General features: G+C 38.3%; 2 protein-coding genes across 6 annotated transcripts in view; both read left to right on the top strand.

Moving 5' to 3' along the window:
* adka (adenosine kinase a) overlaps positions 1–10,977 on the top strand; it is a 157,918-nt gene extending 146,941 nt beyond the window's left edge. For 2 of the 5 annotated variants that reach the window (XM_048204879.1, XM_048204877.1), the window contains exons 10-12: positions 1,090–1,094; positions 8,555–8,641; positions 10,295–10,977. In XM_048204879.1, the coding sequence (XP_048060836.1) occupies positions 1,090–1,094; positions 8,555–8,641; positions 10,295–10,419 (217 nt within the window). In that variant the 3' untranslated portion in view covers positions 10,420–10,977. Of the gene's footprint in view, positions 1–1,089; positions 1,095–8,554; positions 8,642–10,294 lie in introns of those variants that run through there. The other 3 variants (XM_048204880.1, XM_048204878.1, XR_007186771.1) reach the window with 2 other exon arrangements.
* A 6,308-nt stretch (positions 10,978–17,285) lies between these two features.
* The window catches only part of kat6b (K(lysine) acetyltransferase 6B), a 37,876-nt gene continuing 28,453 nt past the window's right edge, over positions 17,286–26,708 (top strand). The window contains 2 exon segments of the mRNA XM_048204868.1: positions 17,286–17,508; positions 18,884–19,752. Of these exon segments, the coding sequence (XP_048060825.1) occupies positions 19,132–19,752 (621 nt within the window). The 5' untranslated portion in view covers positions 17,286–17,508; positions 18,884–19,131.

The following is a 26,708-nucleotide window of genomic DNA, read 5'->3' as shown; positions in this document are numbered from 1 at the left end:
GAATGTAGCCCACAAGGGCAGACTGACAGTGTACTCTGTGTACTGAGTCATAACTCATAAGTGTTGTACTTTACTTTAACTTCCTGGAACTGAGAGATAACCTTTGTTTTGTTCCTTTTAATATCACAAGAAGTGAAACTAACACCACAACACGAGGGGCGTCTTTGCATTTTTGCAGAGAGAGAGAGAGCAAGGCTGCTGCAGTTTTGTGTTTATTTGCAGTTGACTTGTAAGCTCCACTGTTCAGTGATATCTGGACGTAGCCAAATCCTTATCTTATCTAGACTGGAGTACACTGGGCTTGGTTGTGGTTGTCTCAACTCCAAGCACATGATGTGATTAAAGACTCAAAATCCTCCCTTTTTATTTGCACGATCATGTGTTGTCCGAACCTGCAATTATGCTAGCAGACATGGAGAACATCTGACTGCTGTTGCAAATGTACATCTGCAAACTTGCCCTGATGTTTTGTAGGCGCTTTTAAAAATCGGCAAGAAATTAAAATGAACCCTATTTTTTAAATGTGTGTGTGTTAGATCTTGTTGTGAACAATTCATCCATACATTATTTTTTATTTTTAATCAAACCATCATAACTCTTCTGTCTGGTGACATATGCATGACTCCAATCATTCGGTTCTCTTAAACCTTGCAACTTTCTTACAATCTACTGCAAGCTCACATTCAGATCTGCCTCCATCCAATTAACAGCTAATGGATTGATTGAACCAAGTCACCACACTTCTTTTTTTTTTTTTTTCAATAATCCGTTTCACTCGGATGTACGTCACAATTTGAAAGAAATGATCAGTCGTTATTTCCATTTCATTGACTTTAAGAACAAGAGAAATAAATTGCCTTTACTTCAGTTGCAAATAATTCTGAAGTCGCTCCATGTAATCCGTTTTGTTTTTGTCATCCTACTAAAGAGGAACATTTTCATTCCTGCTCCTGGAGAGGTGCTGCTCGTCTTGAAACTTATTCGGGAGGAATGTGTCTAATGCGCTGTCAGATTTACCTGCACCTAATGAACTCCCCAGAGGAGCCTTTTCGTTTCAGTCTGTTTTCCTCCATCTCCATGAGCCCTTAGCAAAGGTCATTATGCACTCATAAACACACACTCTTCCTGTGTGTGTGTGTGTGTGTGTGTGAGAATGAGTGTGTGTGTGTGTGTGTGTGTGTGTGTGTGTGTGCATCTAATATGAGTGTGTGTTTAAGCTCTCCCTCACATTTTTCTTGTGTTATGTTAGGGCTATTATTCTGTAATGTTTGCCCGTTCTTGTTTGTGTCTCATTAATGCAATGCACCTTCAACGCAGCTGAGCTAAAACAGAAACGCTGTAAACAGTCAGTTAGTGGCTGCTTGTTTTGATGGGCTTAAAAAGCGAAAGAAAAGAGCTTAGAGTTAAGAGACGTAGCATTGACTGATTACATAAACGGCCTCTGTAATGCCTTTACTGACACAAGGTGGCCTGAACTTTCCTGTTTAGACACAATAGTTTGGTTGTTTACTCCAAGTCAGAGTAAAAATACAAAAAGTTAGCCTAATTGTGAGATTAATTCTCAAAATCATGATTTGTGATGTCAATTGTGACTTTATATCTCACAATTACAATACTATTTTTCATAATTGAGACTACTGTTGCTCACAATTGCTGCTTTGTTTCTTGTTATTGACATCTCACAATGTGACTTTTTAACAAAGTTGACTGTGGCTTTATATGTCACAGTTGTGACATATTATTATTATTATTATTATTATTATTATTATTATTATCTTTGTTTATTATTATCTCCTTTTCTCACAACTGCAACTTTATATCACACAATTGCAATTTCATGTCTCAATTGTAACTTTACATCGCAACATTAATATTTTTCATAGCTGAGATTTTATTTCTGGATAACCAACATCAAAAAATGTGACATTTTATCTCTATTTATTGTTTTTTGTTCTTTTTGCATCAACTCTCAATTTTGATTTCATCTCACAATAGCAAATGTATTCTTTGACTTAATATCTCAGAATTACAAATGTCAATTCCAACTATTTTTCATAATTCTGGCTACACATCTCGCAGTTGCCACTTTATATATGACAGTTGCATCTTTATTTCTCATAATTGTGTCTCCATCGCAGAAAAAATTATTTCATAGATTTTTCAACCTAGATTTTGAAATGGCCTCATGAAATTTCAGCATATGCATCGCATTTATTTTCTGCATTTCAGTATCTCAGTCGTGATGGGAAGGGCGACGGATGAAGACCTCCGCACGTCCGCCAAATCGATCGTGACATCATCACCACTCGTCTTCAGCTAATTAGCATGGCTCAGAGGCGAGGGGATCTGATCAATGTCTCGCTTTGAAAAGGGCAAAACTGCCTCTTAAAGCTCTCTCCGTCCCAGACTCCTCTGATTATTTGTGCTGGTTATCTCCTGCCACTCTCGGCATGGTGGTTGCCCTTTATTAGCGGTTAAATGTGTTTGTCACGCTCATGTTTCTCTGACCAGCCCTAGCGTGGAGATAGTGGATCAGAGAAAAGGCGGCAAGTGAGGGCAGTTTCCTCAGTGTGTTTGCCGGGAGGAGGGCCATCCTTGTTTACTCCTCTGAGCTTTTGTTTGGCTCTGGAGCCGACGAGAAGTGGATTTGAGAGAAATAATCTCTCACCGTTCCACAGCTGTCTGAAGGCCTTGAATTTTTCTCCCGCTCATTGGTTTTGTGTCATGTCTCATTGTGTAGTGAATAGCTTGTCATTCAGTAGCTCAGGTATCTATTGGAGACAATCACTTTTTGAAAGCCGCAGTGATATATTTGAAATGACAATGCCTAAGATACAGTAAAAGAGTAATTATCGCATGACCCGAGGCGTTCATGGTTTTGGCTTGTCGCATTACGAGCGTAATCATATTACTCCCCACATAACTAGTGATAACAAGAGAATTTATTACACATAATTGGCATAACTCCACAGTGCTGTAAATGTTAGGATGGCTTTTTCTGACGCTTGGGCTCTATAAATAGTCACGCATGCATGTTTTGTCTTCGCAGGCCCGTTTTATTTTGAGCCAGTCCGATACATGTTTACAGCGCTGCTTGTTCCTGGAGTGCCTTTGCGAGCAAAGCTGCGGTTTCCTCTTCCTCCTGAGAGGCCTGTGCCAAAAGGATACAAAACCCTGAAAGCAACATATCACTTCTGATCTAAGCACACAAGTGTCAAACACAGCACCAAAAAGAAACAGCTGTACAAGAGCTATTAATATAACCTCACAGCTCGGGAGGTGTAACTTTGTTGCCCCTTTTTTTCCGCTCCCTGGATAGTCACGCAGAGGAAAGTATTTTCACTTTCTGCATGAACATGTAAAACGAAGAATGGCAAAACCACAAAAGCGATGGAACTCCCTGTGAACTGCCCAGAGACTGTGTTTACAGGGACGACCACAAGCCAGTAACAACAAAGACAGGTTTTGGCAGCAAAGTTTTAATTGCCATGCCTATTAAAGAGCCCTGCCAATGGCCTCTTTTGTGTTATACATTAACATGAAATTGGTCCTGGAACGCTCTCAGACTAACCAAAGCAGCATGTTGAGAGCCAAGTTCAATAATATGTTTTGAATAAAGATGTGATGTGTTCTCTCCGGTTTGATGAAATGGAAGGAGATGTCCATCAAGGATGGTTTTGGGGGGAATGAGAGCAGCAATTTAGGAATTTCATTTCTCTGTTTTTATTTGCCCTAGTTTTTTCTTGCGTGCTTATATAAATTGTCCTCATTCATAATGGACCAGAACCTCTTGTAAAACCTTAATTCAGAAGTGATTCTTAATAGATTTTTTTTCTCTTTAAATGATTTAATTTCCCTTGTTCAGCAGACTTGTCCTACCCTGTTTTGCCTTATATTTGACACTTAAAAATTGGGTTGTTCATCGGGTTATGTCAGGTCATTCATCAGGTCATTTTAAAAATATATGGGAACCAAATGATGTTCATTTCTGTTAACGGTGCGTATCTGCCCATGCGGATGCGTTTCCTGCAGTACAATTAGGGGGCGCCTCTATACCGCTGCTAAATCTACAGTGCAACCATTTGATTCCTGTTTGAATTCTTTTTAGTGAATCAACATACAGCGCACCCAGTGTAGTGCAATCCCCAAATAAATGACTCTTAAGTTTTGCAGTGGAATTGCATTTCCATTTTCCCAAATATGTCTTCCTTTACTACAGAATTATTATTGGAACCGGTTAAAAACTGGATTCCCATCCCTTCTCATGAGTTTTGGCTGGAAGATAATACTCAAATATAATATTATTTTTGCGGTGCATGTTGGTTAACGATGACACACAAGGATGGTAATGAAAACATCCTATTGGACCAATTAGTAGTGTGAATCTTTCTTTTTTTCTAAGCATCTGCCTCTTGCCTCCATTCCTTGAAACTCTTGTTATTGTCCCCATTGAGAGCTGAGAGAGGCTCCTGGACACCATTTGGCATCCAAGTGGTTGGACGCCTTGTCCTCCAGTGCAGCCCCTCTCATTTCACACGTCCTCCCCCCATTATCATATCAATTGATGCAGCTTGTAGGAGACAAAGTGAGGTTATGGGAACCACCTAGAGCAACATGCACCATTAAACATCAATGCAAGGGGACTAGCACATATGCAAGTTCAGCCTTGTTTACCAAGATGGAAGACTGGCAGTGTATGTTTCTCAATCTCTTACAGATCACGGCCCTCCTTCTGAACCCTAAATCAAGTTTCAATCTGTTTTACACACCATGGTTTTATTGTATTGACATTCGTTCCATGCAGCAATTTACATGGACTTAATAGGCAGTGTGCTCTTGTGTTTTAAGATACATTTTTATTGTAGCATATTTTTTATTGTGGACTCTGACCCCTGGATATGACCTAATGTTGTACCATGTACTTCCAAGAATCACCTCATAATTTTTTTTCCAGATGACTCACCACAGCTGAGATGTTTGGACATTTCCCAGCATGCCTCTGCTGCGTGACCTGTCAACCAAGGGCAGAGGGGTTAGCCTGTGCTAGTACCTACATTCTCACCATGCTGAATTGCATTGTCTCTGCTCACTCCCTCACAAATCTGAAGAGAAGAGTGTCGTTGCTTCATACGAGCCTTAATCGTCAGTTTGATGTCCATTATTGTCTAGAGCCTCTTCAGTTCAGTCATGGGTATCAAAGGAAGGAACAGTTAATGGCTATTTTTTTTCTCTCACACTCAGGCTGCGCTGTTTCTGAGTCATAAAAGGAAGTCGAATCAGGTCAGCTTGTGTACAGGAAGGAAGGAACCGCATACAGTTTCATTTTGAACATATTCATTTGCGTCTGGTCATTTTTTTTTTCCCTTCAGTCATTTGTCTGTTCAAACAAAACTGCAGATTTAGGCTTCATATGACCAGGTGCACTCGCTTCCTCCCGTAGTTTGATGAGAGGGAGAAAGCATGCTATGATGGCAATGTAAATATTGTAATCTTTAATTGCAAAATAATAGATAGATCATGAGTTTCTGTTAACTTAATTCACACGGAAGATCCTCTAGTTAATCATTTCAAGAGGAAGGCGGGCGAGCATGCTTCATTGCCTGCATTAATTAAGCAAAGTCGTTTTGCTGCTAATTAGCTGATTCTAAAAGGATCTGCTTTTTGTGTAATTAATTATCAAAGACACAATCGGCTGACTCGTTTAGGGAAAAACCGCTCGCACACATGCAGTAGACGTGTCTTGAGTGCTCATTGTTGCGTCAGTTGAAAGCCTTTGCTCACATTCTCTGTTGTTTACTGTCTGTGTCTGAAGGTTTCTTCTGAAGTTCTCCACACAAAGTAATGGTCTTTGACAATTACTGACTACAATTAGCAGGTGTATACTTTAAAGCCCTCTGTTGTTGCAGATTATGGGCTGTTTTGGTGAAAGAATCATCGCAAGGGCTGGCTACGACTGGCTCGTGTTTCCCAAGGAGTGGGGTCCTCTTGTTGGTTTTCAAGTAGAGTTTGAAATATTGTAATTTTGAGTTGCATGCACAAGAATGACCACACAAAATCATATTTGTCTATGGGATGCTCTGAGCTCTCGTGACATCAAAGATGGCAGAAGAACTCTGCAGTTGATAGTATTGAATGATTTGATGGTTTATTGACCTGAAGTTTTTTCAACCTTAGTTCTATAGGCCCTTTTCAATGATAATGTGATGTCACAAATGTAAAACTTAGAGTTAGTTTACCCAAAAATTCTCTCATTTACTCACCCTAATGTCATTCCAAACCCGTAAGACTTTCGTTTATCATGAAAACACAAAATGAAGATATTTTAATGATATCTGAGATTTCTGTCCCTTCACTGACGGTACACACAACTACCACTTAAAAACTGATGCTTCAAAAAGTTCATAAAAAGATCCTAAAACTAAAACTAAAAATCGACTTCAGCCATTTCAAAGTTATCCCCGCCCACTGGTGTGTTAGTGAGATGATGAGGAGAGAAGAGCGATACAGGACTAAAAATAACATTACCTTTCAAAGGATCGTAATGCCAAGGAATTAATTCTGCACGTTAGCGTGCAGAAATTGAGTCGCAATGAAGAGATCACTGCTTTCATGTGCTCAACAACATGTCTGTGATCGGCTACAATGTTCATCACTGCAACCTTTCATGCAGTGAATGTAAAATATACAATGCTATAATCAACATTTTTCACGATTAGTTAACCTTGAGAGCTGTAATAGTAAAAACATGCTAGAAGTTTTTGAGAGAGTAATACTTTTCTGCGTATTTCATATGCAAAGATGTTAGCCAATCACAGCAGTGATCGTTTACACTAAAGTCTCACAGCAGACACGCCCCTTAAAACAGAGCGTTTAAATCAGAGGGCTAAAATCAGGGTAGGAAAAATGCTTTTTATTTCTAAATTATGACAAGTTTTGATTTAAAAAAGCATACTAACATTATACAGTCAAACCAAAAATGATTTTTTTTAATAGTGGGTGCAGGACACTATAGTTCATTTATGTAAGTGAGGATAGCAAAATAATATTATACCTAAAAATTCTTCATAAAGTGGAATACCAGTAAAATTGATAAAAATTTGGGACCAAAAATTATTCAGACACTTTGACCTGACCATGTTTTGCTTAAGTGTTATCTGACATAATTAAGATAATTTTTTTCTGACACGGTTTAACTCTGAGATCTTGTCATATTTTAATACCATTTTTTTTAAACTATAGTGAATAAACTGTAATAATGAATGAAATGTTCAAGGTGTCTGAATAAATTTGGTTTGACTGTAAGTGCACCCCAAGAAACATTATAAAACAACGCAAAAAAAAAATATCTAATTAATAAACCTCAATAAATATACATATTTTATTTAATTATAATAATTAATACATTTATATTTGTTGGGATTTATTAATTTATTTAACAGTGATTTATTAATTGCTATGTATTAATAATTTATTAATTTAATAATTATTAATTCAATATCATTATTCAATATTTTGTATACTTATTATTATTTTCATGCAAATTCAGTCATTATTATAATTGTTTTATCCTCTCTAGAACACAAACCTTATAACCTATTAGATTAATCAATAATCATGTTGTGTAAAAGTGTGGTATCCTGGAGTATTCTTCTATGCTTATCTAATGGTATAACAGAAGTGACAGCAATTTTGTCATCCATTGTTTTTATTATGACTACTTCCACATTTGAATGTGTGACATGTTGTAATATCGACTGCCTAAAACTCTGGAGTAGGTAACTTACCAGGTGCTCTTGAAGGCAGCAATAGCTCAGTTAAATTGCGGTGCTGGAGTGGGTTGCCAGACTTGCCACATGTGGAATTTTCTGAACGTCTTCAAGAATCTAATACTGGGTTTTCTAAAGTGCTCTTCTTACTGTAAAGCAAAGTTATATCAGTCTAATTCAACCCTAATGGAAGCTAATGCCATGAATAAAACACAAGCGTATAGCAGAAGGCATTTGAGAGGGAACAGCGGGACAGTTAATGCATTATTTTAGCCTGAAAGGGGACAGATTACTCAAGCTGAATGCTGAAAATAGACTGACGCTGTCTTTCAAATGCTATTTTAGAGAGCTGATCCATTTCTGCACAAGAATTGTCATGCTGAAGAACCGCCAAATGATATAATTGCCTCTCCTTGAGTTCAAGGCCCAAGCAGGGCTCTTATAGCTCATCAAGTGAAAATGGCACATCCCTCTATTCCTTTTTCCATGTCTTGTGGGAACTTCTCCATCTTTCCACAGTTCTAACTTTGTTTCTGCCTCTGCTGTCTTATAGATGATTAGCAACAAAACAGTGACCACTTTAAATCTATGCTTGACACTACTTTAAAATGAAAAAGTACTTTGATCTTCTATAGGAATATGTAGTCTTTTATTAAAAAAACATGACCATTTTTGACAGCAGAAACTTTCGCACATCTGCCAAACAGCCGATCTGTGAATGAGGCTCACTTTTCAGCTCAACAATAGTTTAACAAGCTTATACTTACCGTGAACCGTCTTTTCTACAGGTGACAAGGTGGAGACATTCCCTGTCCTGGAGATTGACCAGAACGAGATAGTGGACACCAACGGTGCTGGAGACGCCTTTGTTGGAGGTACTGTGCTAGTAAACTATAAAGTTCAATAACTTCATAATAATAACTTCAGTGTTTAATAGTTAATAGTTAAAAATGTGAATTCTGTTATCATTTACTCACCCTCACGTCATTGCCAACATGGATGACTTTTCTTTTTTCTGCGGAACTGGTGGTGATAATGATTTCAACTGTTTTTCTCCATACAGTGAAAGTCATTGGTGTCCAAAGTAACATTTGGACCCCTTTGACTATGGATTAAAAAGCACTGAAACATTTTCAACATTTTTCGAATGTTCTTTGTCTTTTCTTTTGTGTTCAGCAGAAGAAAGTAATTCCAGTCAGCACAAAAATGGATTGAATTGTTGAAACAGGGGCCCAATACTCAGACTAGTCCTAGACAATAGTATGTTTTAAGAAAAAAATATACTAATAATAAATAAAATACATATTATTATTATTATTATTATTATTATTATTATATAAACCCAATAATTAATGCATAGATCACAGAATAAAAGAAATTCCAGTTAAGCACACAAATGGATTGAATTGTTGAAACAGGTGTCCAAGACTCAGACTAGTCCTAGACGAATGTTTGATGGAAAATCACTATTGACAGGACAATTTAATCCAGGATTAGGTCTGATCTGTAACCTCTGGGAAACCGGACCGTGATGCAAGAGCTCTGACACGCAATGCTTATTTATTTCCTGTGCAGCTGCTCAGGAATGACAATTTGTAGATATATTCTAGTTGTACTTCATTTCATTTGGCTTAGTCTAGTCACATGAAGCCTCCAATATACTATTGTACTATTTAACCTCAGATAACACAGTTAGGGTAGATGACTTTCATGATGGATTAGCGGAGTTTCCAGACTCCCCACAGCCGTTATCTTTAATCGGCGGGTTTTGCTAATAAGTGCGCGTTCAGATAGCCGCTGCGCGTCTACTCCGATCTGAACTGTGAAGACATCCATCAAACACGTAAAGCACGACGCTGTTTGGCTCCCCATGAAAAACAGAAATATCGACGTTGATCACGCTGTTCGCGCGGGTCTTTCGGGTCCGCGTAATTTATCTTCATACGACGCCTCTTACACGGCCCTCTGCTTCTCAAAGGCCATGAGCCTGATTTGCTAACATGTCTTCCTGTAGCTCTTCCAGGACAACCTTTGCGACTAATAGAGCTGTGAGCGTGTTTGCTCAAACGTCGTATTGATTTTTTTAACTCCTTTATCCGTTCCAACAAGAGGTTGGAGGCCAGCTCTCTGCCACGTTGGAAAATGAATTTGCCAGCTGTTTTTCAATGCGCTACTGCAGAGAGCAGAGATCTAGGTGGGAGGGTTCAGAGCCCGAGGGCAGCTGGAGGATTTCTGTATCGCACATCACTAAAGGGGGCCTTTTGCATCACCTTTCCCCCTTAAGCCTGATTTCCTTAATTTTTAAAAGAAAGTACATGCAACAAAATCGATACCCGACTACGTTTTCTAAGCTAACACTCGCCAGCATATGTTTGTGCGTGCCTTATGCGCTTGGATGTGTGTTTATGTGTGCGTTCATTAAACATATGTTTGTGCACGCTTTTCGATTAGGATTAAATCTGTCTACTCTCTTGCATGTGGATCTGATTTGTGTCTTTTTTTCATTGTCTGTTTGCATGTGTGTGCAGGTTTCCTGTCTCAGCTGGTACAGGATAAGACCTTTGAGCAGTGCATCCGTGCTGGACACTACGCTGCTAACGTCATTATTCGCCACGCGGGCTGCACATTCCCAGAAAAGCCCGACTTCCACTGATGGGCCGCTTAGAGACCGGAAGATATGGCCGCCCAAGTGTTTTATAGGATTAATGCCTTTTTTAATTGACTTTTTATCTTCTGTTCCTCTTTCCTCTCTTGTTCACGTGCCTCTGTTTTCTCTGTCTCATGGCCTAATTCAATCACAGAGACATATTTGACATTAAAAACTGTTTACAAAAGAGGAAAAAGAGGAATTTCTCTGTTGCAAATATTGATTGTTTTTACTAAAGCCATTTTAGTGTTAAAGTTAAGAGTGCTGATCATAACCAGCATCTTTTCAGATGTGGTGTTTGCTAACAAAATGACCTTAATGACATGGTGATACCGTACTGCTGTAACAACTGAAGCAGATATCGCAAATTTACTTTATAGAAACCAGACGAATCATTTGAACTTTATTGAAATCTCATTTTCTCTCCGAGGAGTTGTGTTGGCTAGTCCTGCTGTTGTAAACCAAATGTAATTGTGAAAAGCACACTCATGTGTCATGAACAAAGAAATCTGTTGTTTTGTGAACACTACCTCTGCCAAAATTAAAATAAAAGAGGCTCTTTTACTGCTGTCACTTTTATTCTTTTCCTAACCTTATAATTAGTTATGTAGAATGGATGTTTAATTGCTTGAAATTATTATGTTGTGAATAATCTGTGTTTTTGTTTCGACAGAGAACCAGTGCTGAATTCGGAACCGCATGCTAGCTATATACTACCCTTGCTGTTTTGACCATATCTTTCTATGGCTGGAATAGTAAGAGTAGTTCCTAATTCTAATTCAGCACAAGACTCCACTTTTGGCCCATTTTACTCTCTCAGCATCTCACCTCTGTGTCCTATTGGATGGTTAGAAAGCCTCCAGCTTCTTCCTGTCCCCTTGATGACAGTGGCAGGTCTGAAAGGTTCATCTCTGTGATATGGGATGAGGAGTAGCTATTTGTGAGCATCATTAGACTCAAGGTACAGCTGCCCCTTTGTCCCCGTGTGTGACCGCAATCATAGCGGATTCCGGTTCTGTCACTGACAAACACGTTTTTGGACCCTGACATCACAGAACACATGGTTTTAAACAACCTGTGAGTCCATGCGCAGTCCCTAATGACAGCAAAGGACAAAGTCCTTGAGCACTATTTCACATTTTCAGTTCGCACATAGTCACGCTTGTTGGTTGTTTTTTTTCCACTTCTCTAATCCTCCCGCTGTGTGTTTTACAATGATGCTGGGTGTTTTTAAGACCTGCGAAAGTTGCCTTTGAGGTTTATAAAAAGTAAGTTGATTCACAGGTGTCTTTCTGTTGGACAACTTTTCAGTTAGAGGACATTATGGAAGTTTGAGAGAAGTAAACACATTTAGTTGTGTTTCTGATATAGTTGAAATTGTACTTGAAATACATACAATGCATCCATAAAAAATTGTTAGGTACATGTACTTATGTTCATGTTGTATTGCAAACACTTTTCCTGCTATTTAGATGGTATATGGTTACTGTTAGGGACAGGTTTAGTGGTATCGGTAGGTTTGGGGGTTGAATTGTATAAAGTGCTAAATCAAGTTTTTGAGGTTGTTTATATGTATATGTGGTGTTTTTAATATGCTTTAAGACAAACCATGTGCAAATTCATATGTCATCACCATTGCTGAGTATTTTCTCCTTAAACCTGCAGTTAAAAAAGACAGTCTCAAACCCATGGTTTGAAATCTTTGGTGTCTGTGACGTCACAAACTACCTTGTAACCAATCACGTCAACATGCTGGAGGGCTTTAGCATATCATTAACAGCGAACTAGCAGGGGAGTCTCGGGAGAAGCCAGGTTATTCCGGTATATTTTTCTGTTTATATGAAAAATCGTATAGATTTAGCTGTTTGATAACATAGTCAAGCAAAAGGCTAATCATATGAATTACTGTTATGTGTCCGATGTTGTAAAGAGCGATACCATTGTGCAGTGTTTACCTCAGTAAGTTGACTGAGTGGATCTCTGAGCTGGCATGAGTGATTGGAGGCGGGGCTAATTTGCATATTAATTGATACACGTATATTAAATGAGGCAAGGGTGTAGAGTTACATTCAAGCAAATTTAAGGCATAAAAAAATATTTTTCACAGGAAAAACATTTAAATATGTCATTTTGGTCATCAAAGATGAGTTTTAAGGGATAAAATTATTGACTACAGGCGGACTAAAAGGTAGTACCACTTAAGTCATATTTATTTATACAGCACTTTATACAATTCAACCCCCAAACCTACCGACAGTGTAATTACAGATGTATATACAGAAATTAATTACATTGTTAGGGGAAGGTTAATTTGGGTTCTAGGGTTGGCCCTAGGGTTCTTTGGCATAATAGGTTCTTAGAATAACCTATTATGTCAAAAAGGTTCTATATAAGGAGAAACATCTGATTGCATAATACTTTCACGTTTAATTAGATATTTCATTTTTTCTAGTGGTAAAGTGTGTTTACAAGCTGTTTAATTCATAAATTCAATCAAAATAAAAAAAAATGAATCAAAACAAAAGTGATTCAACCTAAATCCATAAAAGGTTGTATATACAGTATGAAGCACCTGACAACCCTTTAAGGTGTACAACTGTGATTACATGCAGGTATGTTTAAAATATAAGTACAATGTGAATAGATGTATCTACACAATTAGTGCACTGTAGCAAATTGTTTTCTATACACGACTTGCTTGTATAAATTGTATAATTTCACTTGGAAAGCAACAGGCAGTTTATTTAAAACTATGAATACACCAGAAACTGTGTGACCTTTATTCAGTTTATTCATTTCATAGTGATTGATGCTTAATATACTTAGAGCTATTTGATTTGGTTTGGTCCACTGTAATAGCAAATATTGTTTTATTTATATTATTTAAAAGAAGAAAAATGTCTTGATACTGTAGCAGTCTAGGAAAATGATTGTGTTTGCTTAGTTGGAACATTCAATGTAGTTAGAAAAGTAAAACCAGTATCTGGAAGGTCATCAGATTGAGCTAATCTATTTACCCTACTGCTGTTATACTCTTGTGCAGAGCATTTATCCTGCCTCTGTCTGCTTGTGAATATGAATGTGCCAGTGGTTGAAATATGCAAACATGAATGTATCTGCGTAAACTGTAAACAAATGTACCTTCCCTTTTGGCATACAAATAAGTAACACTGGCTTGTAATAGCCACACAAAATAATGAAAATGAAAATAATGACATTCAGCACCTGAGAATTGACAGGTATAATGTTTAAAGGGTTAGTTCACCCAAAAATAAAAATTACTGCCATTAATTACTCACCCTCATGTCGTTCCACACCCCACATCTTCGGAACACAAATTAAGATGTTTTTTAGGATATTTTTTAAGATATCCAATGGCTCAGAAAGGCCTGCGTTGCCAGCAAGATAATTAACTCATTCAGATGTCCAGAAAGCTACTGAAGACGTATTTTAAACAGTTCATGTAACTACAGTGGTTCAACCTTAATGTTATGAAGCGACGAGAATACTTTTTGTGCGCCAAAAAAACAAAACAATGACTTTAATCAACAATATCTAGTGATGGGCGATTTCAAAACACTGCTTCATGAATCTTTTGTTTCAAATCAGTGGTTCGGAGCGCGAAAGTCATGTGATTTCAGTAAACAAGGCTTTGTTATGTGATAAGTTTTTCAAAATTTCAATGGTTCACCACTGGGGAGTGTGACTTTGGCAGTTTGATACGTGCTCTGAACCACTGATTCATATCTCACTTTGATAACGTGAGTTAAGGGTCAAATATTATGGGGCAGTCGTGGCCTAATGGATAGAGCATCGGACTTGTAACCCAAAGGTCATGGGTTCGAGTCTCAGGGCCGGCAGGGATTGTCGGTGAGGGGAGTGAATGTCCAGCGCTCTCCCCATCCTCAATACCACGACTGAGGTGAGACCCTTCCGAGTATGGGTCACCATACTTGACCACATGTCACTTCACTAAGAGAGAAATATACAATATAGCTAAAACACAAAACTATGTATTTTGAACACTCGGTATAAAATACATCAATAATTAATCACACTTACAGTTTGTGATTCTGAGGAGCAAGTTCGCAAAATGGGATTTTAACTAAAAACGACTCGTTTAAGCGGTTCAGAGTCGACTCTTTCTTTTGAGAGACAATAACTTTATGATGCACTTTCAGCTTTACAACTTTGCGGTCTGTTTATTCACATACAGCTACATTACACACTGCATGAAAGGTCATTTTCAAAAATCCATAATGGGGCACTTTAAATAACAGCACTATAACAGGTCAAATACAAAACTAAAAAGGGCAGTGTATTTATGTTATTACAATATATAGTGTTAGTATATCACACCCAGCTGCTGTAAGTAGCTCACACTGTTGTGTAAATCAGGTTTCAAAAAAGACAACTCAAGACAACCCTTTGGTGTCAGATCACCTTGATCAGGCTTTGCTGGAAGGCAATATGAATGCTTTCGCCAAACTGTAACCACATCCCGCATGGCTCAAGTTTTATTTAGTGTGCAATTTGTTTTCCTTTCAGGCACAGTAAAAAGTAACATGTCCACGGTTCAGATTGCCCTGCTCTACACCAAATTTTCATCCGCAGGGCAAAGCCACAGGCTTTCAGGTGCATTTGAAAACTGTCAGGGGGTTTTGTTGCAAATATTGTTGCAGAAATGAAATGGTTTAGATTTACTCCATGTTGTTCCAACTGTGGTGAAGCACATTTCCCTGTATTTAATTGATGCTGGTATTTCTATTGCAAACAAACATCAATTAAATGTGCAACACCTTCTGAGCAATTATAAAGTCATATATAATTAAACAGTGTGAAACGTTTATTCTATAATTATGAATATATGCCTGTATTCATATGATACTGATCTGTGCCATGCTGTATGGGTGATTTTAAAAGTTTAGACTTCCTCTTCAAAAACATAGCACAGTATCTTGTCTTTTTTGTTTTTGTTTGTTTGTTTTTCTCACCTGTGCCATTCAGTTTGAGCATTTACAAAATCCAGCATAATTGCACATGGTGACTTGAAACCGATTTTGTATGCATACATTCATATCCCAATCCGTGATATTAAAAGTTTCCTTTTCCTCTTCACAGACAGGGCACATAATGTCTTCTCTTTTCCCACCCATGCCATGTAGTCTGAAACAATGTACATTGTTTCCCAATGAGCGATGTGATGTCACATAGCGGTTACAGCGAGTTAGTCCTCCTCTGTGGCTGATGGAGTGCCGAAAGGGGAGGGTACTACTTTGTCACAGACTCCTATGTAGATTAACCTTTCAATTAGTTGTTATCAGGTTCCCTCTGCCTACGCGTGCGTTCATCTTCCGAATCAAACAGGACCCCTTTGGATTTATCAGGCTACTTTACGCATATATCATCAGCTTCGCAAATAAGCGTGTTTTTATTGCTTATACGAGGAGTGTGGAGAGATCGCGCGAGGAACTTAAAGGTAAATGTTCGCTTTGCCAGCGTTGTCGGGCATTTATCTCGGCGGTGTCTTGAGTGGCTTGTTATCGGTGGCATGTTTTAATCGTTCAAGTTTAAGTTGTCGTGAGTGATGTAACTTGACGCGAGCGGAGAAATTAATTCGGGCTATTAAGGTTATTGGGTTACACGAACCGCGCAAGTATCGCAAGCTACTGCTTGACCCGCATAAATGGAATTTTCCAGATGCTATCTGTTCTCAGTTGCTTGATCTTGAAATATGAGTGCATTTTGCATGCTTTGGACATTAGCGCGTGAACAAACAGCGGTTATTATTGCATCTTTTTTTAGTATTTCAGAATAACGGGAATGATATGCCATCATCTGCTTAATATCGCCAGACATTCGCAGGGTTTACAAATGTTGCCTATTTGCGAGCACACTACCTTCGTGAGGATGTGCGCGCGTTCGATAGTTCATGGCCTTCCATGTCTTTTGTAAAGTGCAAACTAATTATTAGATTAGATTACAGTGCACACAGTACGGGGAATGCCAAGGATAACTCGAGCACTTGGACTAATTATTCACCATTACATTATTCTCCAAAAAGTGTGACTAGGTCGATCTGCTCATATTGCAGTGTAGTGCGATGCTCATAAGGGGGAGCCTTCTTAAAGGTGTAGACCGAGTTTCGGTTGATCTTACATTAAAGAGCCATCAAGTAGTTTTAAACTCATTAGATTACATGATGATAAAATATTCCCGTTATCCCTGATCCCCGTTCTTCTAGAATAGCCGGAGTCGCATTTCCATACGCAGTACGGACGAAAGATCAGTTGTCACATTAAAGGGATAGTTTTATCTAAAAAAAAAAATTTGATTGATTAAAAGGCGATATGTATAATGACGGTCTTCAGTTATAACTCACTTGTATGTCAAAAAAATGAAAGTGAATAATGACTGAGGCTATCATTTTCTCACATTTTTATGCTCCACGGAAGAAAGTAAGTCTTGTGGGTTTGGAAAAACATGCAAGTGAGTAAATGATGCCAGAATGTTTAGTTGTGGTGAACTATCCCTTTAAGAGGCGGGTCAAGTGATTATTGACAGATTATGAAGCCAACCGATTCCTCGAGAGGCCGAACTGTTTCCTTGTGATTGACATTTTGCTTATCAAACCAGGGATAAGTATTTGCCCTTTCTAACCAATATTAAAGTTTCTTGGGCGGGACCGTCTTTGTGAAGGTAAGGTTTAATGAGACTCCATTGGGTTGTAATCAGTGTCATGTCGGATTCATGTAAACTACAACATTGTAACAAAATGGCGTCTGTTTAGTAACGCGACCGGGCAAAGCGGCGAAGTCACCTGACCTGTCCACCGTATTAAAGCGTCCAGAAAACAAGGTTTGCGAGACCGTAGGTTAATTGACGCGTTGACTTTGTCATCATAAATTATAGATAGTCATCTGTCGGAAGTAGTCATAAAGCATAACCTAATTTAGCCAGCTTTAGCTTAGCGTGCTAGACTTGAGCTCCGGGGCTGTTTAGAAAGCCGATGCTGGAGATAAGAAGCTGAATGCTTCTGAGATTCGCCTGACTTTAGCTCACTATCTCGGTTTTAATCAGAGGACTCGAGCTGAAGTACGAATGTCAGTATGCGTTTGAGACACTGTGTTTTATTTTAGCTGTCAGCATTTGAGATGATGTTGCTAGACTCTTAATGTGAAATGTCATGGCCAAGTCGTAGTTTGTGACCAAAGCTGGAAGTGTAGACGAGATTTCAAAATAGATTAAATAAGTGTCAGACCTTAAGCAATGCTGTATTTTGTGCTTTTAAGTTTGAGTTTAACACCAAAAACCAGTGAGTGCCAGTTGATAAATAAGACTTTGTTTTACCATCGGTTGTTTTGTTTTTATATGGTCCACTAACACTCCTATGTGTGCTGTCATGCCTCCCCAGTTAAACTCGAGTTATTTGGAGGTTGTTTTGCTGGCTAACTGAGTTGTGTTCAATTATTTACCATAGCTTTTCTTGGATCTGTTTAGGCCGGATCTAATATCTCAGAGGAATGGGTCAAGTTTTTCCCTCAGTATGTGTGCGAGGCTTTTTATATAACAATATTATGGCAGATAAGTTGTGGTTGAGTTTACACGGCTGCTGCTGGCGAGCGGAGGAATTCTTGAGAAATTGTTCAATGCATGTCACCTGCTGGCTGCTCGCAGCACTGTTCTTCTTGTTTGGGGTTTTACACTATCAAGAACAAATGAGCTTAATAACATGCTATATTCTCCATGAGATACTGCATTTTAGCCTATAATATATATATATATAAAGTTGTTGAGTTGTCAGTGCTTTGGAATGAAGAAAGTGTGAGCTAGTCAGCTGCCTATCTAGACTGCATATATGGGCATCATAGACATGTGCAGCATTTTTGATGTGTGCAGGCAGATTTGAGTACCAGCTATAATATTCTCATAAAGTGGCTCACATTTGATGAAAATGTGATTTAACATGTTCATCTATAATCTCATGGTTGTACTGGTCTGTCTGGTTTGGACTGTTGATTTTTCCTTTTATGGAATGTGCACCTAACACCTGAAGTCACGTGTCCTATTTCCTTACTTATTTCCTTGCATGTGCACACACAGACACATATATATATATATATATATATATATATATATATATATATATATATATATATATATATATATATATATATATATATATATATATATATATGTGTCTATGTGTATATATAATTTTTTTTTATTGTTTTTAATAATTGTCAGATGTTTTGAGGTTATAGTCAAGTGTGGTTTGAAAACTGTCATTGTTTTTCGCTTTGAGATATAATAATCCATGTGTTTTTATCAAGCAGGAGTGTTGGTTAGCCTAACCCTCCAGGTCAAGTTTGCTGTGCCCATGTAACTAGTTCTGGAGTGGTTCCAAAGAGAGTTTGTTTCGTTGCAAAGTAACATGGATTTTCTGTTTTTCTTCTCTTCACACCCACAGGTGTAACTCAAAAGGATTTTTCAGCAAGTCCTCTGACTTTGGATTTTACTACCACAAGGGATTTTTTTTTTTTCAACAAAGGGGAAAAGAAATGAATAGCCAGTCTAATTTTTGAGGAGTTACATCAATCTCATATCCTGTTCGGCATGTACTAATGGCTGGCTTTTGTTTGTTGATGCGTATGGTTCGCTCTTAAAAGAAAGGAATGTATTCATGGATCACACCTTAATGAAACAACTTATTTCACCATGGTGAAACTGGCCAATCCCCTGTACACAGAGTGGATTCTTGAGGCTATTCAGAAGATCAAAAGGCAGAAGCAGCGGCCTTCGGAGGAGCGGATTTGCCATGCCGTCTCAACCTCACATGGACTAGACAAGGGTGTTGTACTCCAGCAGCTGGAGCTCGCTGTGAAGGATGGATCCATCCTTAAGGTTACCAGTAAAGGGTGCGCTTCGTACAAAGACCCGGATAACCCGGGAAGGATTGCGCCTTTCAAGCTGGGAGGCTCTGGACCGGTCTCAGTTGGATCCGTGATACCTGCAGGAGATCTGCGTCATGTGGATTGGAATAAAATCCTTAGGAGGGCTATCGAAGGTCTAGGCGTCCCGGCTGGCTCATCTCTAAGGAACATCGAGAGATTCCTTAGAAGCCAGGGCGACCTGGTGAATGTTGTGGCGAACCCGAGGTTTCAGCAGAGGCTGAGGCTAGCTGCTAAGCGGGCGGTTAACAACGGGAGGCTGCTCAAGGATGGGCCGCTCTACAGGATGAACAGTGGTGGACTGGGAGGAAAAGCATGCTTCAGGAGTTTGGGGGTCTTTGCTGTCGACCTCCCACCTGTGACACTACTCCCTCATGAGAGAGACCAGGTACGTCTAGAACTTTCTGTATCCATATAAGCTCTGTGTGCTTCTCTGAAAAGTCGTGAATGTGAATATTAGTGTTGTTGTTTTATTGTTTCTGCAAGTGAAAAGTTGCATAACTTTTGTAAAACCAACTTTTACCTTTGAACAACAATGGAATCTTGTGTTTTTTGTGGGGGGTCCCACTTCATTCAGTATAAAGCAGATTTGTAGCTAGGGGTTTTTGCAATGCTGCATTGCTGCACACCTGCCTGGAAGTTTATAGTATGCCTAGTAAGACCTTGATTAGCTGCTTCAGATGTGTTTATTTGGGGTTGGAGCTGAACTCTGCAGGACAGTGGCCCTCCAGGAGCAGGATTGGACACCCCTAGTTTTAATTTGTTAATTTATTCTAGCAACAAATAAGGCAGTGGTTCCTGGTTTTAAAAAAGGATGGTAGTGTACAGTCAGCTGATTATGCAAAAGAAACCTCTTCAGGATATTACACGACCACACTGTGAAATTATTCCACTTAATATGCAGCTTATTATTTATTCTTGCCACCAAAATAAATGATTAAATATGAAATATTAATTTCACCATTTTTTTATTACCTCAAGATGACTCAGTTGTGGCAGTTGTTGTGGAATAGCAGACCGCTAGGTGGCGCGATTGAAGAATCAGAATTGAGTATTGCAGGGAGCATAAAAATATAAATGAATGGTTCTGAGCTAAGCATGGACAAGGTTTGAAAGGACTGTCAGTGCCAGGTAAACGTAAAACAGATGACTAATCTACTTTAAACATCACAACTACCAAAACATTGTGTCTACACCAGACTCGAGCAGCGCAATATGACGCGGCAAAAGCTAATAGAATCAGTGGAATACTGATTCTGTGCGACTCAGCTAATTTCCGACCGTAAACTGACACCTGTTCTATTTCTGCCATACTCCCAAGTGCTCGCGCAACTTCTGACTCAAAGGACAAATGTATTTGGAACGTTCGCTTTGTCGCATCCAGTGTAGGCAGCCTCAAGACAATGTGATGGAGCGCATCTCGCCTCTGGATTCACCAGTGCAATGGTGGGTAATGAAGAGAAACCAGTGTGTTGTGTGCCTCAATTTTGGCTTCTGACAGTATGAAACCAAACAAGTTAAGATGCCACTTAGAGACTTCACATTAGAAACACAAATAGAAGCATCTTGAAGTTAAAAAGTTGTAGTCTTGTATTAATTACAGTGTAGGATTTTGCTAGCAAGGTCATGTCTGAGAGTGTCTTTGAGGGTCTGTGTAGGTGGGGAGGGCGGGGGGTTATGGGTGCTCGAAAAAAGGAAAGTAAAAAAGTAAGCATCAAGCCCTCTGTGGTCAGGGAAATAGTGTAGGCATGTGTGTCTAACATAATTCTGTATTTTTAGCTAAGCAGAATCATGAATATTTCTATTCTGGTGTCGTCATTGCCCTGTGCATTGGAGACCCAGACCAAGTCCAAGCCTTTTCAAGTCCACCCCTGAAATTTAACCTTTTAACGAACAATACTTTGTGTTAATTCTGTCTTAGAATTAATAAATAAAATATGAATAATGAATAAATAAAAGCTTATTTAACTCTGTTTTTAGGGCTGCAAATTAATTGAATTTCTAATCACGATTACGGATGCCATGATTTTGTAATCGTTCAAAGGTGCGATTTACAAAAAAAAAAAATGATCCGCTTAGATTATTCTGCGTGCTTAAGAGGTGTGTTTAGAGCATGGAACGTTGTGAGAGGCGAATCACGACTACTTCAGAGTGCAAAAGGTCTAACCCAGCACAAAAGGAACTACCAGTAACGTAAGAATACACTGATTCATCTAACACACGCGAAACACCAGCACCTGCCATTTTTAAAAAGCCTTGTACACAGCCTATATATTTATTCCACGAACTAACTCTACAAACATGGAAAACAGTGATAGATGGACCTCTCAACCTTACGCTAAGGAGAAAATCCAGGGCGACTTTGAGTGCACCAAGGGAATCATGATTTTGTATTTCTGCTCAGCTAGCGACACTGAGCATCAACCACACGGCAAAAGCTAATACTTTTTCAAATACTGTCTACTTTCTTTGTATAACAATTCTATCTAATAACATATTATACAGGACTGTTAAACAGATCGTAAACTAATGAAGACGGAGAACGCAAGCACTGTGTGCTCAGAATTTGGCTGAATTTCTCAGCGCCGTCAAAATAAGTCACAACAAGCACAGTTTGTCACTTCAGAGTTCCTACTAGTGGTGCGAATGCAAATGACCCATGTGTTTATTTTTTTATTACTAAAGAAGAAACCAAACCAATGTACAGTTGACATTTGAGGCTTAATGCTATAGAAAAGCAATAATAAGATTTAATATAATATAATAATAATATATTATAATAATATATAATATATAATATAAAAATATGGCATGCATCTGCTTCAAACAATGGTAAAAAGCTATTTAAAACATTATTCAATGTAAATTGTGATCATCGTAATTAATAATCGCAATTACAATTTCAAGGGAATGATCGACAATTATGATTTTTGTCATAATCATGCAGCCCTATCTGTTTTGTCTTGTTAAAGTATTGTGACCATATGGTATCGTGAGAGCAGTATTGTGTACTGTCTAACCGAATCGTGACACGAGTGTATTGTTAGACTGTTTGTGGCATTCTTATCCAAAGTTTTGCCTGTTAGTGTGGCGTGTTGTTTTGAGACCTCAGTAGGGTTTCAAATGCTAGTGTACACAACAAGTGTCAGGAACAGAAATACTCCTTCCAAAAATACTCACGTTGACAAGAACTATCTTAGCAGAGCCACCAACGTCATTCAGAGGTTGTTACATCTAGGAAGTCAGTTGTATGGAAGTTTAAGTCCAGGGCTCAACTATACAAAAGTGGCTTTGTTGTCCTAAATTGTTGAAATATCTCTCAACCATAGCCCAACTCATTGTTTTGGTAAAGGGTTTCTTCACCATTCCCCCCAAACCGCTTTGTCATCCACATGAGTGAACTTGGGTTTGATCTTAACATTTTGTGATTGAAATGTTCTGTGAAAAATGAGTAGACCATGTTTTTATTCCTAAATCATCTTTGGTTTGCTCCAAGATAGTTCTCTAAATGAGGGCATGATATGCTACAGATGTTGGAGTAGCTGTGTTGTTTCACTGAGGGATCTTTTGTGAGTAACTGTGCGTGTACAGCTTCATAATCTAGACCTTTCTGCAATGATATTTACAGGTGCTATTTCCATTAAAAAATCTTAAGTCAACATGTAACAAAAGTTGCAACCCATTGTACTTCTGTAATCTTAAACATTTCCAGTGCATTGGGAAAAGTGGCTATTATGTGCCCGAATGGTTGATTTTTGAAGTAATAGATTTGTGATGTGAGCAAGTACTGAAACAATAATGGAAAATACTGGAATAATGTGCACTGATGAATCATTCAATAAGACCATTATTGTGTATTAATAAAGTAAATGGGTTTATTTTTGATTTTATGTTGACTTTACTTTGCAAGCTTAATGATGGAGATCCCTACCATTGTTCTAGGCAAATGTTGAGCCTTGTTGTGAGCTCCACTCTCTGAAGATGTGAAACTAACATTAATAGAACTGCCCATTATAACCTATGTCAGTGTTTTTTGTAGAATCCTACAGGTTACCCCCTTCTGGTGTCATGTTTATGGTTATTCTGTTCAGTCTGTTCCTTTTCTTCTAAATATTTGTTTTAAAAGCTGCAATTTTAAAGGATTAGTTTACTTAAAAATGAAAATTACCCCAAGATTTACTCACCCTCAAGCCATCCTAGGTGTATATGACTTTCTTCTTTCTGATGAACACAGTCGGCGTTATATTTAATAAAATCCTGATGTGCCCAAGCTTTATAATGGCAGTGAACGGGGCCAATGAGTTTGAAGCTCAAGAAAGTGCATCCATCCATCATAAACATACTCCACACGGCTCTGGGGGGTAAATAAATGCCATCTGAAGTGAAGCGATGCATTTGTGTAAGAAAAATATCCATATTGAGCAAGTTCTAAAGTAAAATATCTTTTATATTTTATATTTTTTTTAATGTCGCATCAGTTACGCTTGTTTCGTAAGTTGAATACAGAAGGCGTAGGACGTAGCGTAAGCATTTTGAACTGTGAGAGGTGTTACACTTTAAGTTGAATACGGAAGGCTGTCTGGTGAAAGCTAGATATTTTATAACTTGTTAAATATGGATATTTTTCTTACACAAACACATCAGTTCTCTTCAGAAGGTCTTTATTAACCCCCTGGAGCCATGTGGAGTACGTTTATGATGGATGGATGCACTTTCTTAAGCTTCAGTCTCATTGGCCCTGTTCATTGGCATTATAAAGCTTTGGACGCATCAGGATATTTATTAATATAACTCCGATTGTGTTCATCAGAAAGAAGAAAGTCATACACCTAGAATGGCTTGAGGTTGAGTAAATCTTGGAGTTATTTTCATTTTAAAGTGAACTAATCCTTTAATACACATTTTTAAATGATTCCTACATTAGTCAAGGCATTGCAGATTATCTTTTCCAAACTTCATATCCATCATTTGTCTTTCCATTTGGGCTACATATAGTTGATTTTCTAAGTCTCTCTTTCATGTCACGCATAGTTTAGACACAATGTATCAATAGTCTATAGACCAATGGAAATTAAAGTGTTTCATTGTCAGTCACTTGCTGGTCACTTAAGGTCCATACTAGGTGGCTCTTAATGCTCTTTTCCTACAGTGGTCAGTGAACAATCGGAGGCTATTTGGTAATCAAATCTTGGAGCACATTCCCTTGTCCACTCCTTATTGAGTTGCTCTTTGAAAGCAAAAGCTTTTGGTTTCCATGCATGGGGGCTTGACTGTTGCTAAGCAATGTGCTTCATTGACCCTAGGACATGATAGTATGGTGCCAGTCTTTTTTTCACAATCACGGAGACGGTCTGCCGTCTTGCAGATGGTTCAGGGGGACTGCAGTAGTGGGCTGGCTGCTGATTAGCTCAATGCATTAAAAGAGCTCTTTTGTTGTTAATTGTGTGCTTGGGGACTGGTCAGTCTGCAGCTGCTCCAGGCCTCTTTATCATATTCTGCGAGGGGTTAAATTATGAGAAAAGAGAGGGCCAAATCCGGCTTTCTTTTGTCCCATTAGCTGGCAGGATTAGATTTTGCGTTGAAGGTGTATTAGATCTCATGCCTGGCCTCTCTTTTTGACGTTCTTGAAACTCTTGCTTAGTTTAAAAGATAGTAATTCAATGAAGGTCTGTTAAAGCTTTGCTGATTACATCTGTTCTTCAGTAATGGTGTTGAATCAGTACTAGACTACTGTTTACCAGCTGTGGCTGATGCAATTTGCTCACTTTCTAGAAATGTCATTACAGCGTTTTGGTCTTAGCAGCACATTTTACTTTAGTCTCTATAAGAAATCGCAGAATCTTGCCATAAGTTTAGTTGAAACCAAAAGTACATGAATAACTTAAAATTAATCAAACAGTCCAGTTGGGACCGTATAGAGGAGTGATACCTTACCAATGTGGTCTAGTAAACCTTTCAGTTTTACTTTTGTTAGCTATACCTAAACAAGTTAACAAGTTTAATATACTTAATAGTGATTAATGTCATTTATATTTTATCATACACTTTTTATAAATAGAAATAACTATACTGTTTTTTTTTTGTGTTTTTTTTTGTTTTTTAATCTCTGCCTTTTATGTACATGCAACTCAATGTAGATCTGCAATAAATATTACTTTGCTGCATGTTGCCACTGTTTGGCCGCTATTAGGTGTTCCTAGTTGTTGTGCTAGTAACCATGATTCCACTGTCCTCTCCTATTGGTAATCATTGTATTAGGTAGCTCTGCATTTGTAAAGTCTTTAGTGGTTTGAATGTATGAGATATATATGATATGATATATGATATAGCACTTTATTGTCAGACGAGTCTGAAATTTTATCTGTACAACAGTATCTATGTTTACAACAATCAACATCTCTTACACATCAACATCACTTAATCCACACACACATACAAAAAAACACATTACACTCCCTTAAACATTACAATGCACCTTACCCTTACTACATCCTACTACACTTACACAACAACAACACATTCACAATACTCTTGGTTTTCAATCAAGTGTCTTGTTCAACTCAAGGATCGCCTGATGCACAAACGAGTGTTTCAGCCTATCTTTGTTGAATCTTGGAACTCTGTACCTCCGGTTTGATGGTAATAATTCAAACTCATTATGCAGGACATGATTAGGATCAGAAACTATATTATTAGCCAGTCTTAACAAATATTTATAATAAGCTGAATCATATAGCTTCTCTAGAGGCTGACCTGCAATCCTTGAGCAAATTTTTAATTGATTAAACAACTTTGTTTTTAGCATTACAGACAAACTCTTATACCAGACAGAGTTGCAATATTGCACGACACTCATTATCACAGACACATCACAGCGTTATTGTTTGCACAGCAGTCTCAAAGAGCCTGTGGCTTATATGAAGAAACTCTTACTCGCTAATGTTTTAGAGATGCATATTAAGGTCCTAGTTGAACTCTGCCTGCAACACAAGGGCAGTAGTTCAGATTTTTACTTGCTGTTTGGGCTTAGTGATTTCTTCAGTCACTATTGATAGTGCAAGATTGAGATCTCTGTAACTCTAGAGCTCCTGGATCAATTTTTGTTGCCATTGAACCTGTTTGCTTTGTGTTAACAACTCAATTCCCTAAGCATTAAGCCACTGCCACCACATATATGCATAATTAGTAAGGGTCAGACACAGCCTGAAGTGGAGATGGCTTAATTAGGGCTGGAGTAATTGTCACTTAGCTAACCTGAGTCTCAGATACCTGAGCGTGTGCCATGTTGCTGTTCCTCGGGCAGATTGACCTGAATGAAGTAATGGTAATGTAATAGCTCTGCCA

The sequence above is a fragment of the Megalobrama amblycephala genome, linkage group LG10 (genome assembly GCF_018812025.1).
Source record: "Megalobrama amblycephala isolate DHTTF-2021 linkage group LG10, ASM1881202v1, whole genome shotgun sequence".
Lineage (NCBI taxonomy): Eukaryota > Metazoa > Chordata > Actinopteri > Cypriniformes > Xenocyprididae > Megalobrama > Megalobrama amblycephala.
This window is presented reverse-complemented; position numbering and strand designations above follow the sequence as displayed.